At 51.7% G+C, this 13,003-nt stretch overlaps 1 protein-coding gene across 2 annotated transcripts in view; it reads right to left on the reverse strand.

Annotated features, from left to right (window-relative positions):
* Positions 1-12,652: 12,652 nt before the first annotated feature.
* The window catches only part of GPC3 (glypican 3), a 148,065-nt gene continuing 147,714 nt past the window's right edge, over positions 12,653-13,003 (reverse strand). The window contains exon 8 of one of the 2 annotated variants that reach the window (XM_067004976.1): positions 12,653-12,994. In XM_067004976.1, the coding sequence (XP_066861077.1) occupies positions 12,822-12,994 (173 nt within the window). In that variant the 3' untranslated portion in view covers positions 12,653-12,821. The remainder of the gene's footprint in view (positions 12,995-13,003) is intronic. The other variant, XM_067004977.1, reaches the window with a different exon arrangement.

The following is a 13,003-nucleotide window of genomic DNA, read 5'->3' on the forward strand; positions in this document are numbered from 1 at the left end:
CCTCTCGTGGGCTCACAAAAGCCTGGAGTCGCAGAGATTAGACCTGGAAAAAGCTTCAGATACCCGATGCCTCCCTCTGGCCCGGCAGGACCAACCTTGAGCTGTACCTTCCCCTCTGTACAAATCCACCCCCAAATCCTTCTTCAATGAAGACCCACGCAGCAGAGCCAGGGTAAGAGGGAGCTCATCGCTCTGCTGTGGCCAGCAAGATCATGCCAGTCCCCTCCGATGCCGGGCATCACCGTTGGGCAGTGCTTTCTCCCTTGGGGCTGGAGGCTGGTTCCCACCGTCAGTGCTGGCACGGTGCTTCACCAGCTCCTCTGCCCCACCTGGGTGAAGCTGCACCTCTCCAGGGCTGGAGCTGCACTGTGGTGGTCAGCAGAAAAGTAAGGGGTAGGTCCTTAGGACCTGGATATATAAGTGGGGTTGCCAAGGTGAGCTCTACCGATCCTAATTACTGCACCCAGCACTTAATCCGGGCCCTTTCATTTCCCTCAGAGCGCTCCTACCTGGGCACCAGTCCAGCAAGCGCGTTGTTCGGAGGCATCTGCCTCGCTATGGCAGGGATGCGTTACAGCGGTGAGCATGTCATTAGCAGACTGGAGCAGAGGTGGCTAAGCCCTTTAACTTCACCAGCAAGGCAGGATGCAAAACAGGCCAGCAGGATGGCAGAGGGACTGCTGGCACGGGGAACTTATCCCAGCCTTGCCCTATAAATGTCTTCAGTACCAATCCCCAAACAGGCAGGATGCCCATCCTCCACAAGGGGCATTGGTAGCCCTTGCCCTCGTCCCCCAAAACTGCAAACGCTTTGCATTTTGCTCCATCTTCCCTGCCTGGCAAAGAGGAGAGGCACAAGGGCTTCCAGACATGCATGGTTATATTGGTGATGTCTGCAGTCCCTTTTTTTTTTTTTAATCTTTTTTACTCCCCTCCACTCTCGCCCCTCACCCCCCATGGTTTAAAGTTTTCAAATGAAAATACGCGAGTTGTGACTTGTGGTAGCAAGTCGGAGCTTGCAAGGAAAGCGGGGAGGGAGGAGGGAGAAAAAGACAGAGATCTGATCCAAGAGCCAGCAATTGTTTTTATCCTTTCCAGATGAAGGAAAAAGATCATGTTATTTGTTCAGCGTAAAGTTCCAGATTTTCAGGAATGAAATCTGAGAGCAACATGTCAACAGTCTGTCTTGGGAGCTACAGTGGATGGTGTCCTTTGTGCTCCCAAACAGCAGCGAGGCCGGTACGCTCGGCTGGTAAAAAAAGGCTCCATTCTCGCACTCTGAAGTGGTGGCATTAGATATCAGCAAGATAATGGGCCCAGTGCCTAGCCTTATTGCTGCTCCCAACAGAATGGCCCCAGGCAGCTGGCTTTGATGCGCTCATTTATTTGCCTTTTCGCAGATGATATTTTTAACCAATATTGAGGTTTGGGCATAGACCGGAGAGAAAGGGGAAAAAATGAAAGTCATTTTATTGCAATCGTTGATCAGGAGGAAGAATGGAAAAAAAAAAAAAAAAAGAATAGGAAAAAACTCAGCCATTTGTTACTCTGCAGGCCAACGTTTCCTGCTGTAAATCACCCGGGATGTGTGGTCACACAGCTGGAGGGACATGGGACATCCCGCGCCAGCCACAAGGGCCATGTCCGGCAGTGCCAGGGGCTGTCCAGCGTGCAGCCCCGAGGCATTTGCACTTGAATCCGCAGGGAAAAGGAGGGAGATAGTGGGGTCAGGGAGGTGGCCAGTGGCGAGATTCAGCAGGGCTGATTGATGTGCGCAGCGACATGGGTGGTCCCGCGCCACGGGGCTGGGAGCGTGCCCCACACGAGATGGGGACGGCAGGAGCAGCTCCTGCCCTTTGATGCACTGCCCTGGATGTCCCCACCGCAGAGGCACAGATGACCGCGGGGTGAGGCTGGCACCCCTCAGGGTGCTACATCCACGCTTTGCACCCCCTTGGCTCTAACCCGGACCAAAATGGCAGGTCCAAGGATGTCCCCTCTGTGCTGGCACGCTTGCCACGTTCATGCCTCACTTCTGAAACCACCTTCATGCCAAACAGCCGGCTCTCCTCTGCGCAGCATGCTCATGGTCCTGTCCTCGCCAGAAAAACCAGCCCCCCCCCCCTCCCGCCCCTCCCCAGCTCTTGAATGAGAGGAAAAATATTCAGCATTTTCTGGTATTAACAGCCAAGCAAAAGTTCCCCATGGAAAATTTCGTTCTGACTCACAGCACCTTCACTTCAGTTGAGAAAGCAAAGCACCAGGTAGCTGCAACACAGGTCTGAAAGTAACCACTGAGCTCAGTGCTGCCGAGCTCTTGCAATTTAGGTTTCACAATACTTAACCGAAGTGCCCAGCACTTGAAATTGTTGTCTTAGCTTTTTGAAGAGTATTTTTTTTTCTTTTTTTTTGAGGTCCCACGGCTGCAGTGTAAAAACTAAAAACTCACACCCAAAATACGCAAAACCAGATGGTAGGAATGGAACTCCAAATTAATTATTTTTTAATTTAAAAATTCTCCTAAATTTAATTAGGTTCCTAAAGCAGGCCTGTCTGCCTTGGAGCCTCACTCAACACTCGCACGCTGCTGGGATGACAGTACCGTGACATTTACAACGACACCAGCTCCCATGGGCGTTTTTCTCCAGAGCCCCTAAAACCAGCACACTCGTCCCAGACGCACAAATGCACTCCTGAGTCACTCGAGCCACATCCCGAGTGCAGGACCTGGCACAGCCTGGCCCTGTTGTGTCTGGGCAACACTTGGAGGGTTCTCCAGCATCTCGCCAGCACTGGCAGAGCTGTGCACGAACCCAAGCGTGTCCCCCCCCCTTGCTCAGCTGCTTGCAGCTCACCTGAGCGCTCCCTCCAGATCACAACGCACCCGTCAGGGCCTGCGCTTTCTGTGGCTGTGCACACTTGCAGACTTTCCAACTGTGCCATCCTCACTCCCTAGCGCAGCCCGTACCTGCTAAGTACGGCCTGCTAAGTAAGGCCACTTCGGGTTTTTCAGACCCCAAGCAGGAGGCGGATCTGGCACAGAGAGACTGGGCTGGTGGCCCGGCCCGAAATGTGATGGCCAAATCCCTTGGCCAAAGACTCCCAGGGACGAGCAGCACTCGTGGCACTTTCCTGGGTGGGGAAGGCCCAGGGACCAGCGAGAAGACCCCCCCCCTGCAAAATAAGCCAGACTGATGCACTCAGGAAGCATCCCTTGTCCCTCCCACGCTGATTTTATTGCCTGAACTCCAGCTGCCCCTGCTTATGCAGTCAGGTCCTTTTTGGGTTTCTCAGCAAACCTTTTTGGGTTTCTTCAGTGGCAGGGGCTACGGGAGAGCATCAGACGGCCGCTCGCTGGCAGCCCTGATCCTGGCCCAGCGGCCAGGCACTCGCAGCAGCCCTGTAAGACATCCGTTCACCCGCCCACACTGTCAGGAGTGAGATCAAGAGCAAAGAGCAGAGCAGAGCGCTAACTGAGATGCCGTGTGACGTGGTGTAAAAGAGGTGGCAAAAGCTGTCTGAGCAGCGTCAGGGGAATCCACTTTATCTCAGCCAGTGGACAGAGGGACTTGAGGAGCTTGGGTTTAGAGATGGGATTAGCAGGTCAGAACCACAACGACCAGGTGCTCCATCAAAGAGTTGCCAGAGGTGCAGTCTGGCAGCCCCTCAGGCAGTGGGACCACTCCGTCTCCTTAAAAATAAATAAGTGATGTGTATCTTCCCTAAAACGATCAGCCTTGGAGCGCTGTGAAAGGTTTCAGGCAAGAAGCAGGCACACAGAGGTTTGAGGAAGCATGTGGGCTAAGCTACAGAGCAGTTGTTATTATTACAGTTGTTATTATCACGCCAGCACATACAAACGCTCTCTTCCTCCCCAGAAGGGACCCCTGTGACGGTCCCTGTGGAGGTGACACCTGGCGTGTGGCACTCCATGGCAGCCGCTACCATCTCCCCCCGGCACCTGGCACCTGCACCCCAAGTGGTGGCCCCGTGAGAGAACGAGGTTGCCCCCCAAGCTCAGCAAGCTTCTCTGAGAAAGACAAAAACCATTTGCGGAGAAAACCTTCGGCCTCGTGCTGCAGCAACAAAGAGGAAGCAGGAGGTCAGATGAGAGCTTCCCCTTGAATACCACCACAGACACTGGAGCTGGGGAACTGGTGACAAGAGGTTGCCTTTGTTTCTGTGTCCTATTTTATTTCTTTTTTAACTTTTTTTTTTTTTCGGTGGTCACACATTTGGTGTCTGCAGGGCAGTTTCTGTAAACATCAGACGGCATATGTAATACTAAATAAAGCAGCATGCAAATCCCATATCCACATTCACAGTCCGCAGACAGTGTTTAAAAGGTGCAAGACCCACGTCTATATTTATCCTTTCACCAGCAGATACATGACTGCTAAACATTTGTCTCCAAGCTGTTGTACACAGCTACAGTTCATTTCCCTGTCTGGACTTTCTGCCCTAGCACCATAGGTCTGAAGAAAATCCCTGTTGTGCAAATGAATCTTTTTTTTTTTTTTTTTGTCCTGAAACAGCCTTTCATTACAGACGGTGTGGAGCACACCACCAGAGCACCTGTGTTGTCACCTGGAGGCAGACCTGGCCCTGCCGGGGACAAGCCCTGGATGGGGCGCACAGTCTCAAGCTCTAATTACTTTCTGCTTAGCGAAGAGGCGAAGTGTTTGCTTTTCCTTACCAGGTTTAAATCAGAGCACATCTCATGGCAAAGGTGGGAACCAGGGTGCAGCTTTCCCACGGGGATTGGTCCAGCCTCACGGCAGCATTGACAAGGGCCAAAAACCCTTGAGCCCTTCCCGTGCCAGCCACACGCCAGGCCAGAAAGCAGCAGCTCGGGGCCGGGAGCAGGCACAGCTGCAGAGGCAGGACGCTGTGGCTGCACTCTGGGAAAGCAGAGCCCATGCAAGGTCCCCAAAATTCCCCCCACTGCTGGGATGGAGACGCGACCAAGTGCACCTGCGGCACAGCCCAGGAGCATGTAGCTCAGTGTTCTGCAGCAGTCCGACGGCGGGGGATTGCTGCACAGAGAGAGAACGCAAGGAAGTTGTAAATGAATCCGCTCTTTCCCCATATGTTTGACTTTAGAGTGATTCATGTACTAATTCTCAACTTGTTTCTATTGCGACGGCAAATTCGCTTTATCCTCTTTCTAATGGCTCCCTTGGGACCTGGAACAATAGCCCACGACAATGAGCTCTAACAATGCCACTGGTGCCTCTCCGAAGCACAGCCCTGACCTTTCGTGTCGCACCAAAGGTGTTCGCAGGAAGGGCGAGAGCTGTTGCCGCCATGGGGCCCCCACGCATGGGGTCTCCCCCCCCATCCCGCTGCCCACCGCAGTGAGGGCACCCTGTGGTGCCAACAGAAACGTTTCTACGCAATTTCTGCTAAAGGAAAATGAAGAGGTTTTGAAAAGGGGTTTCTGTGTGTCCAGCAGGAAAGATTTATATTTTTTCTAGGCACCTGCAAGTCGCTGCTCCCTGAAACACCACTAGGCATGGGATAAGCGTGTTGCAGGGAGGGATGGCAGACGTAGGAAACTGCATGCCCTAGGAGTGACTTCTAGGGCTGTGCCACAGGTGAAATGGCAATGCCACGATGACACGAAACGCAGAAGCCATCCCCGGAGAAGCAGGACACAGCACAAAGGGGCACGCACAGAGCAGTGCTCGCTGTGCAGAGCAGCTGGGTGGCACCCAGCAGCACCACCCAGCACGTTCCCCTGTTGTAGTTTGATGAGAGGCAGTAATTAAGGCGAGAGCTACCAGCCCCCTCACTGTCATCAGTCATCCACCACCGAATCAGTGTCCTCCCGCAGACTCTGGCCCCTGCTGCAATTACCCAAGCCAATTAGCACCCTTGCTGCTCAGTCAGCAGCATCTCTGTGCTGCCCAGCCAGGCCCCCTGTGCCAGCAGCAGCTGCTGGAAGTGCTTGCAAAAGGGACGGACCACTTGGGTTGCAGTGCTTGGCATGGGCTTTCTCCGATGTGCAGCCAGGCACATGCATGCACCTTGGTGGGCTGGAAATAGCATCCCTCTCCTCTGACATGGTCACCCCAAATACGTTGATGGGAAACGGCAGCGAGTTGCTGCAGATCTGACACCCCGCACCAAATCCCAGATTGTTCTGTAGGTTTCAGATCAATGTTACAAGCCACTTATGCCACCATCCTCCCTTTACTTTTTTTTTTTTTAAACACATTGTTTTTCTTTGAAATGGGAACAAATACACCCAATACTAGGAATTTTGCTAGATAAAGTCCAGATGACAAGTTCTCAGAAAACAGTGTCAGCTGCCGAGATTCAGCTTCAAGAGACATCATCCAATGTTAACCATAAACAACAGGGGCAACGAAATGTCTGGCAGATCTTGAAGTGACACGAGATGCCTGCGCTCCACAACAAACCGAATTCACACCACGGGAAAGGTCACCACTTTAATCCACTTCTCAGAGGAATGTACACAAATGTCATTCTTCTTAACATCTGTAATTAAACAGCCTCTTGCTTTGCTATCCACCCTATGTTTATTTTCCCATTTGCTAACATGGTGGATGGTAATATAATATGACACTGAAGGGGTACAGGCTGCTACAGACAGGCTTTCAATTTTTTTAGTGATTTGCCTGCAGAGAGGTAGATTTGAAGGGTGGTTCTGCTGCTTGGATCCAGCAGCTATTTCCTTTCTGGATGTGCAGCATCTTTGTGCACTGGAATAATAATAGCAAAAAGGACAGCAAAAGCAAACAGAAATTGCTGGCAGGAATTCCCAAACGTGTTGACTCATTACAAGCAAACATTAAGATCTCTGCTAGGCTCTGACGAGAGAGGCAATAGCCCCAAAACCAGGGGGTTGTTGTGAGGTCTGCACTTCTGCTATGGCAAAGCGTGGTTCTTGACGTTGGGAATGTGGTGGGGCAGTCAAGTAAGGTCTCCTATGTGCCTCTGGACACCTTGGAGCATCAGAAATAACACTGAATAATCCCTAACAGTGCCCTTTCTTTCCCATGGAGTGCTCCTGGTGCCAGCATGAAGGCTTTTGCTGGGAGGGCACTGACTGGCGGGCACAGAAAGGGGATGTGGCCCCTTGCAGCCCAGGGGCAGGCTGTGTATTTCAGCTCTAGCATGCTCTCAGCGAAACAACACCACCATGTTTATTTTCAAAAGCACACACTGTTTGACAAAATAAACTATATTTGATTAATGCCGACTGCTTTTCTGTTTTTTTTGAACGCAGTAAATTTGCTGACTGTATAAACATGCCAGGGCTGCTTCATCTGCCTATATCAAAATTTCAGTTACCTCATCTCCAGGGAATGTCCTTCAGTAACATTTTGACAAGCTTATTTAGGGTTTTGTCTGCTGCCTTTTTTTTTTTTTTTTTAACTCCACTTTTACTTCTTTGGTCTCCCATGACCAAGCAGCAGGCAGGAGCCCGCTACCTGATCCCAACAAAAACCCACTGCCCCTCTTCATGCAGAGAGCTTCACTGTTTTTACGATGTGCAACGTGTCCCTTACACCCAGATTTTTCAGTGTCCCTAATAAAAGGCAGAAAAAACAAACTCCCATGCTGAGGACCAGCAAGCATCCTCCTCCAATGGGCTGGTTTCACATGCTTCCCCTCCGGCTGTGCATTTCCACACCTTTATACCTGGGTCCTTGCTAAAGCAACCAACAATGCACGCGCAGGATCTGTAATTCTGCTGACACCCAGCTGGGTCAACCTCAGCTATGGATTTGCTGCTGCTCATGTGAAAAATCACTGGGTTTATGGGAACAGACACCTGCTTCTGGGATTGTGGCTTGTGACCTGGTAAAGTTTTAGCAGCTTTGTCAATCATTAAGCCGCAGTGCTGCTGAAAAGCTCAGGAAAACTCCCAGCAAGGTGCCCGAAGGTTTGGGAAGCAAATGTTGTTTCTGAGATGCTTTAGCTTAGGTGAGAGGCTCTTCAGGACAGGACAAGTCCTGAGACACGTGGCTGCTGGTGCCCCAGCAGGTCCCACCAGCGAGCTGGGAACCAGCGTGGTGCTGCATGCTGGCGATGCCCAGCTGGTGACGAGGTTTGAAGGAGGCACCTCAGCAGCACACGTGTTGTTTCAAGCATTTTGAGGTCTCTGTGGTTTCCTGGATTTTATCTGACAGATTTATGAGATGTCCGGTCCCTACCAGCAGCCTGCTCAGCCCCTGCTCCTTGTTCCTCCACTGCCCCTGCAATTGCCACCGGCTCCCCTGAGGCCGCAGAGCTCTCACTGCTGGGCTGGCAGCTGCCAAGAAACCGAAGGAGAAAGAAAACAAAACTGCCAGGGAAGCTGGGCACAGGCAGACATCTCTACCCCTTGCAAAACAACAGTGATCAGTGGGCCACCTAGTCGGCTCTGTGGCCCATGCCTGAACTGAGCACCCTCCTCTGAGGCCAGGGAGCAGCTGGGAATTGCCCTCTTGGCTGGTGGCTTCTCCTCTGCCATACCCATGAATCAGTAGGCACTGGTTTGGACTCAAAATCCGAACAGTTGACAGCACATGCTTCCATGTCCCCCTTCTTCTAACTTGCAGCCACGTTTGGCTGCCATGCTCACAGACATGCCTGGTACGTGCTGCAGCCCCTGGGTAAGCGATGCTTTGTTTCGGTAGGAAGCACCAGCAGTGAACCCAGTCCTACATCCCCGCTGGCTCCCTGCTTGCAAGTGCTTCAGCTCTTTGCTCGTGGACATGAAGGAGCAGTTCTGAAAAACTCCCCTGAAAAACAAAACTGAGATATTCTAGATCTCACTTCTCAAAACAGCGAGAGCCATAAGCACCAGCTGTTTCAAGCAGCTGTTAAGTGCGTTAGATTACAGCGTTCCAGGCTCTAAACTATTAGTCAATTGATTAATGAACTGGGATTTCCCATCCAACAAAAATATTTTGGTTTTAAATTATAATTTGATGCATGGTTAGTACAGAAATACATTCCACATGTGAAGCATGTGTTTGAATCTCGGCCCTACCCCCAGACATCAGCAGAAGGTGCTGGCTTCGCCACCTTCTCCAGGCTGCTCACAAACCCACCCAGAGCCTCATCAGCGCTGCGAGCAGCGAGATGCTGCTCCATCCTGCTTGGGCACAGCGGCAGCAGCAGCTCCTGGCTGCCAGTGTTCAACAAGAGCTGCAAAGCAGAAAGTGTCAAGAGCTCAGCCACGAGGCTGGAAACCTTCCCCAGGTCCTTCTGCCTGCACGAGGCAGACTGCACCAACCACACAGCTCTGCAGGTGGAGGCTTGGGGATCAGAGTCAGGAAGAGCCAGGGACTGGCTGGGTTTCACTGGGTTTCACTGCAGGGATGGAAATTATCTAGAATGTTTTTTTGTTTGTTTAGGTTTTTTTACCCTTTTTTTTTTTTTCCAGGAGCACCTCCTTGACATAAAACCCTGTGTCGATTTTCCCACTGGCAGAAAACCAGACAGATATTTACTCTGGCCACATGCCTCCTTGGCCAGACACGGCCACTGCCACTTCGCCACATTATCACGGCAGTGGGAGCACAGCCGAGCCACTGCCCCAGCAGCTCCTGTTGCCTCAAGCCCTGTGTTCCCTCGCTGGATTATCCTGTCCTGGCACACCTACGTGCGCAGGGGATGTAGCAGTCCCCATACCCTGATGAAGATGTTCCACCCCACGGCAACACAAGGGGCGGTAAGCAGCAGTGGCGTGCAGAAACAAGAATTTCTTATTTCCCAGGGCGTTGGAGTAAAACAATGCCCAACAGAGCAAAACGGAATCCCAGCTTCACTTCACCTTAGTGGCCAGGGCGTATCTTGCCAATGGCAGAGCAGGGAGGTGGTTACAGAGCAGAAGTCTGCTCATACAGAGATCAGTGAAGGGAAGTTTCATCCCGTCATCTAACAGGGCACTGCAGCGCTTTGAGATGGCAACAGGGAGAGTGGTGGGTAAGTCAACTCTCGGTTATGGTTAAAAAAAAAAAGGAAATTTTGCATGAAGCTTACAGACTATTGCAAAACCCTTGTGAAAACATACGCGCACAAACCCACTGCAGGGCATAAATCAACAGCTTTTCCCAAGTTATACTGCGTTATTTTAGAAACTTGGCAGATAGAGGGCTCAAAAACTGTCTTTTTTTTGGTGATCTCTTATCATAACAAAGTCCCAAACAACATAGCTTTGCTAAACAGCACGTCCATGCAATGAGAAAATGGGCTCAGCATGCTACAGAGGGGCTTTCTGTTGACAAGCATCAACATCACACTGCAGTGATGCAGAGTGGGAAAACCAAGCAGCCTTTGTAAAATACCCAGCGAGGCACAGCCTGCGTTGCCTTCCTGAGAGAAAGCACTCCGGATGTTCACTGCAGAAAAGCTGGTGCCATGCGCTGCGCCATCCTGCTATTTATCCAAGGAAAAAACAGTACATGCAATATTTCCAACACAGTACTGGAAGCAAGAACGTCTCCTGTTCTGGCACCAGAGACACGTGCCAGGGCAGACGTAGCACACTGCCTCCAAGCAAACACAACGGCCTTCCTGTTCCCACCCCCAGTGCTCCAGGGGGATGAAAGGAAACGATAAGAAGGGAAGAAGTGACGGGAATTCAAGTGGCTCTAATAAAATATTCCCTTTGGTGGAGCAGAGGCTCATTAGCACAGCCAGCCGCGGTGCAAACAGGGGTGACGGGGAGACCTGGGCCAACGCAAGAGCAAGAGGGTCAGGAAATGCCTCTGCTGGCAACAACACGGCACCAGCGCTGCTCAGCCTCCCCTGAGTTCACTCCAACACAGGCAGGACGGGGGTGTCTGAGGTCTGGAGGAAATCTCTCGGCTGCCAGCCAGCAGGTCCCGCAGCAGCTCAGCCCAGCCCCGCTCCCCTCCATCAGGAGCGGGTGGCTGGGAGTTAACGTCCCCATGCAGAGCCGTGTGATGAGCAGCCCGTTCTTCTTTTTCTGCCATGGCTTATGAATCACAGCACGGCAGACAGTCGCAAGCCTTTAAATCAGTGTCAGCGAGATCAGCCCCACCACTTCAAAGTAAGGAGAGGTGAAGTTTCCGCTCTCCAAACCAGTTAATTGCGTGGTTTGGATTTATGTACTTTCTCTCAAACATCGTTGGTTTTTTCTTTGTTTTATAAGGTCAGAGGCACACAAATATTTAAAGCATGCACGTGCGTGTGAGTGTGCGTGCATGCATACACACACATATTGCAGCTTAAGATACTGCAGATATAATCACTCCAGTAAAAGCAGAATCTTAAACTGAAGTATGTAACCATTTTGGCCTGGAATCAAACCAAACATTCCCTGGCCCCTGCCCATCCATTTAATCAGCCTAACAGAAGCCTTTCTGCAGTGCCCCAAGCCCCGAGCCAGGCTTTCCAGGCTGCCCACTCCAGGAACAACGCAGAGCATCGCCTCTCTCACAGGGGAGGTGACTTGCAGCGCACCATTTATAGAGCAACTGACCTTTATTTTAGAGACTGCTTAAGCAAAGTAACATGCAAAAAAAAAAAAACACACTTGAGAAAGAGTCTCATCTGCCTCTGGGCTCCTGCAAATCCTTTTCTGTTCCTCCTTTGTAGCACAATGTGTTGGACGCCTGTTGTTCATCCCCACAGAGCACGGCGTGTACATCCATGCTGTCTGTCCTTTGGCTGGAGCTATGTTCGCAGATTTCCCATGGGAAAGGGGGTGCTTTGCTTCAAAGAGTACTACCAGGGCATTGCATGGGCCACAGGGCCCCGTGCACCACTGCCAGGGAAGATGTAGGGGATGTGGCTGTCTGCACCGAAGGACTTCACAGGACCCAGCTGGGAGGTGAGTGGTGAAACCACCTGCAACCTGTCGTGCTGCAGGTGTGCTTTGCAGGAGCACATCCCCATGCATCAGTGTCTGGAAACAATCTGTTCTGGAGACAGCAGCCTGATGTGTGCATCCTTGGTGGGCACCCACGGCTCCAGCCAGAGCCCAGAGAGAGGAGAGGCGCCTGCGCTCTGCCTGCAGCACGCTGGCGAGGCACCTCCTCCTTCATGCTCGTCCCCGGCTCCTGTGCCGGTTCCTCCCATTGCTGCCTACCTGTGCCAGGAGCACTCGGGGACTCGTGGGGACCTGTGGCTGGAGCAGGACAGGTCTGGCCCCTCTGCACACAGGAGCCAGCAGCGGTGGTGCCAGGACGTGGCTGGGGCTGATGGCAGCCACACCAGGAGATGGCGGATACCTGGCGATCCCAGCGCATGGCCATTCCTCTTCCGCAGCATCTTGCCTCCTGCTGTACATCTGACCTTCTCTCTCCTGTCTTCACATGCCCTCCATGTTATGCGCCTGGCCCGATTCCTAAGGGTGACTCTTGAATTTGGAGTAAGTACAAAAACTTATTGAACTACAGAAAAAAAATCTGTATTAAGTCAGCTGGGAACAGGGGCCTGATATTTGCTGAGAGTATTTCATAAATCGTAAGTATTCTTTACCCCATGCACATTCAAACAACTCAAGATGAAATATGCTCTTCAATTTAACAGCAAGGCAGACCTCAGTCTTCAAAAACGGCTAGGAACAATTTAATAGCAACCTTCTTATATTAAACAGGATTATCTTTAAAAAGCACTGTTATGTATTTACTAGTTTACCATGAACAAACGTTTTTCGGGGGGGGGGGGGAGAAAGGGGGGGGGGGGTGAAGATACCATATTATTTTATAAAAGTGACTCAAGTCATTTGCCCTGTCTTTGGCAATGCACATATATTCCAGGAGAGGTTCAGAATGTTTTCCTCACTGAAAAAACAAGGACGGAAAGGCACCAAGTGCCACTGCTGGCACCGCTCAGGGCCAGCAGCCCAGCAGCAGCAGGGCCAGGGCAACAGCAACAGCGGGGCCAGGGCGCGGGGCTGCGCTGCCGGGGTCACTGCTGGGAACCACGGCACCGTCTTTGCTTTGCTGATTCAGCAGCTGCTTGTTGGCGGAGGTGTCATCGATGTCCAGGTCGTATGCCAGCTCTGAAAGCA

Source organism: Anser cygnoides, chromosome 13 (genome assembly GCF_040182565.1).
Source record: "Anser cygnoides isolate HZ-2024a breed goose chromosome 13, Taihu_goose_T2T_genome, whole genome shotgun sequence".
In the NCBI taxonomy this organism is placed as follows: domain Eukaryota; kingdom Metazoa; phylum Chordata; class Aves; order Anseriformes; family Anatidae; genus Anser; species Anser cygnoides.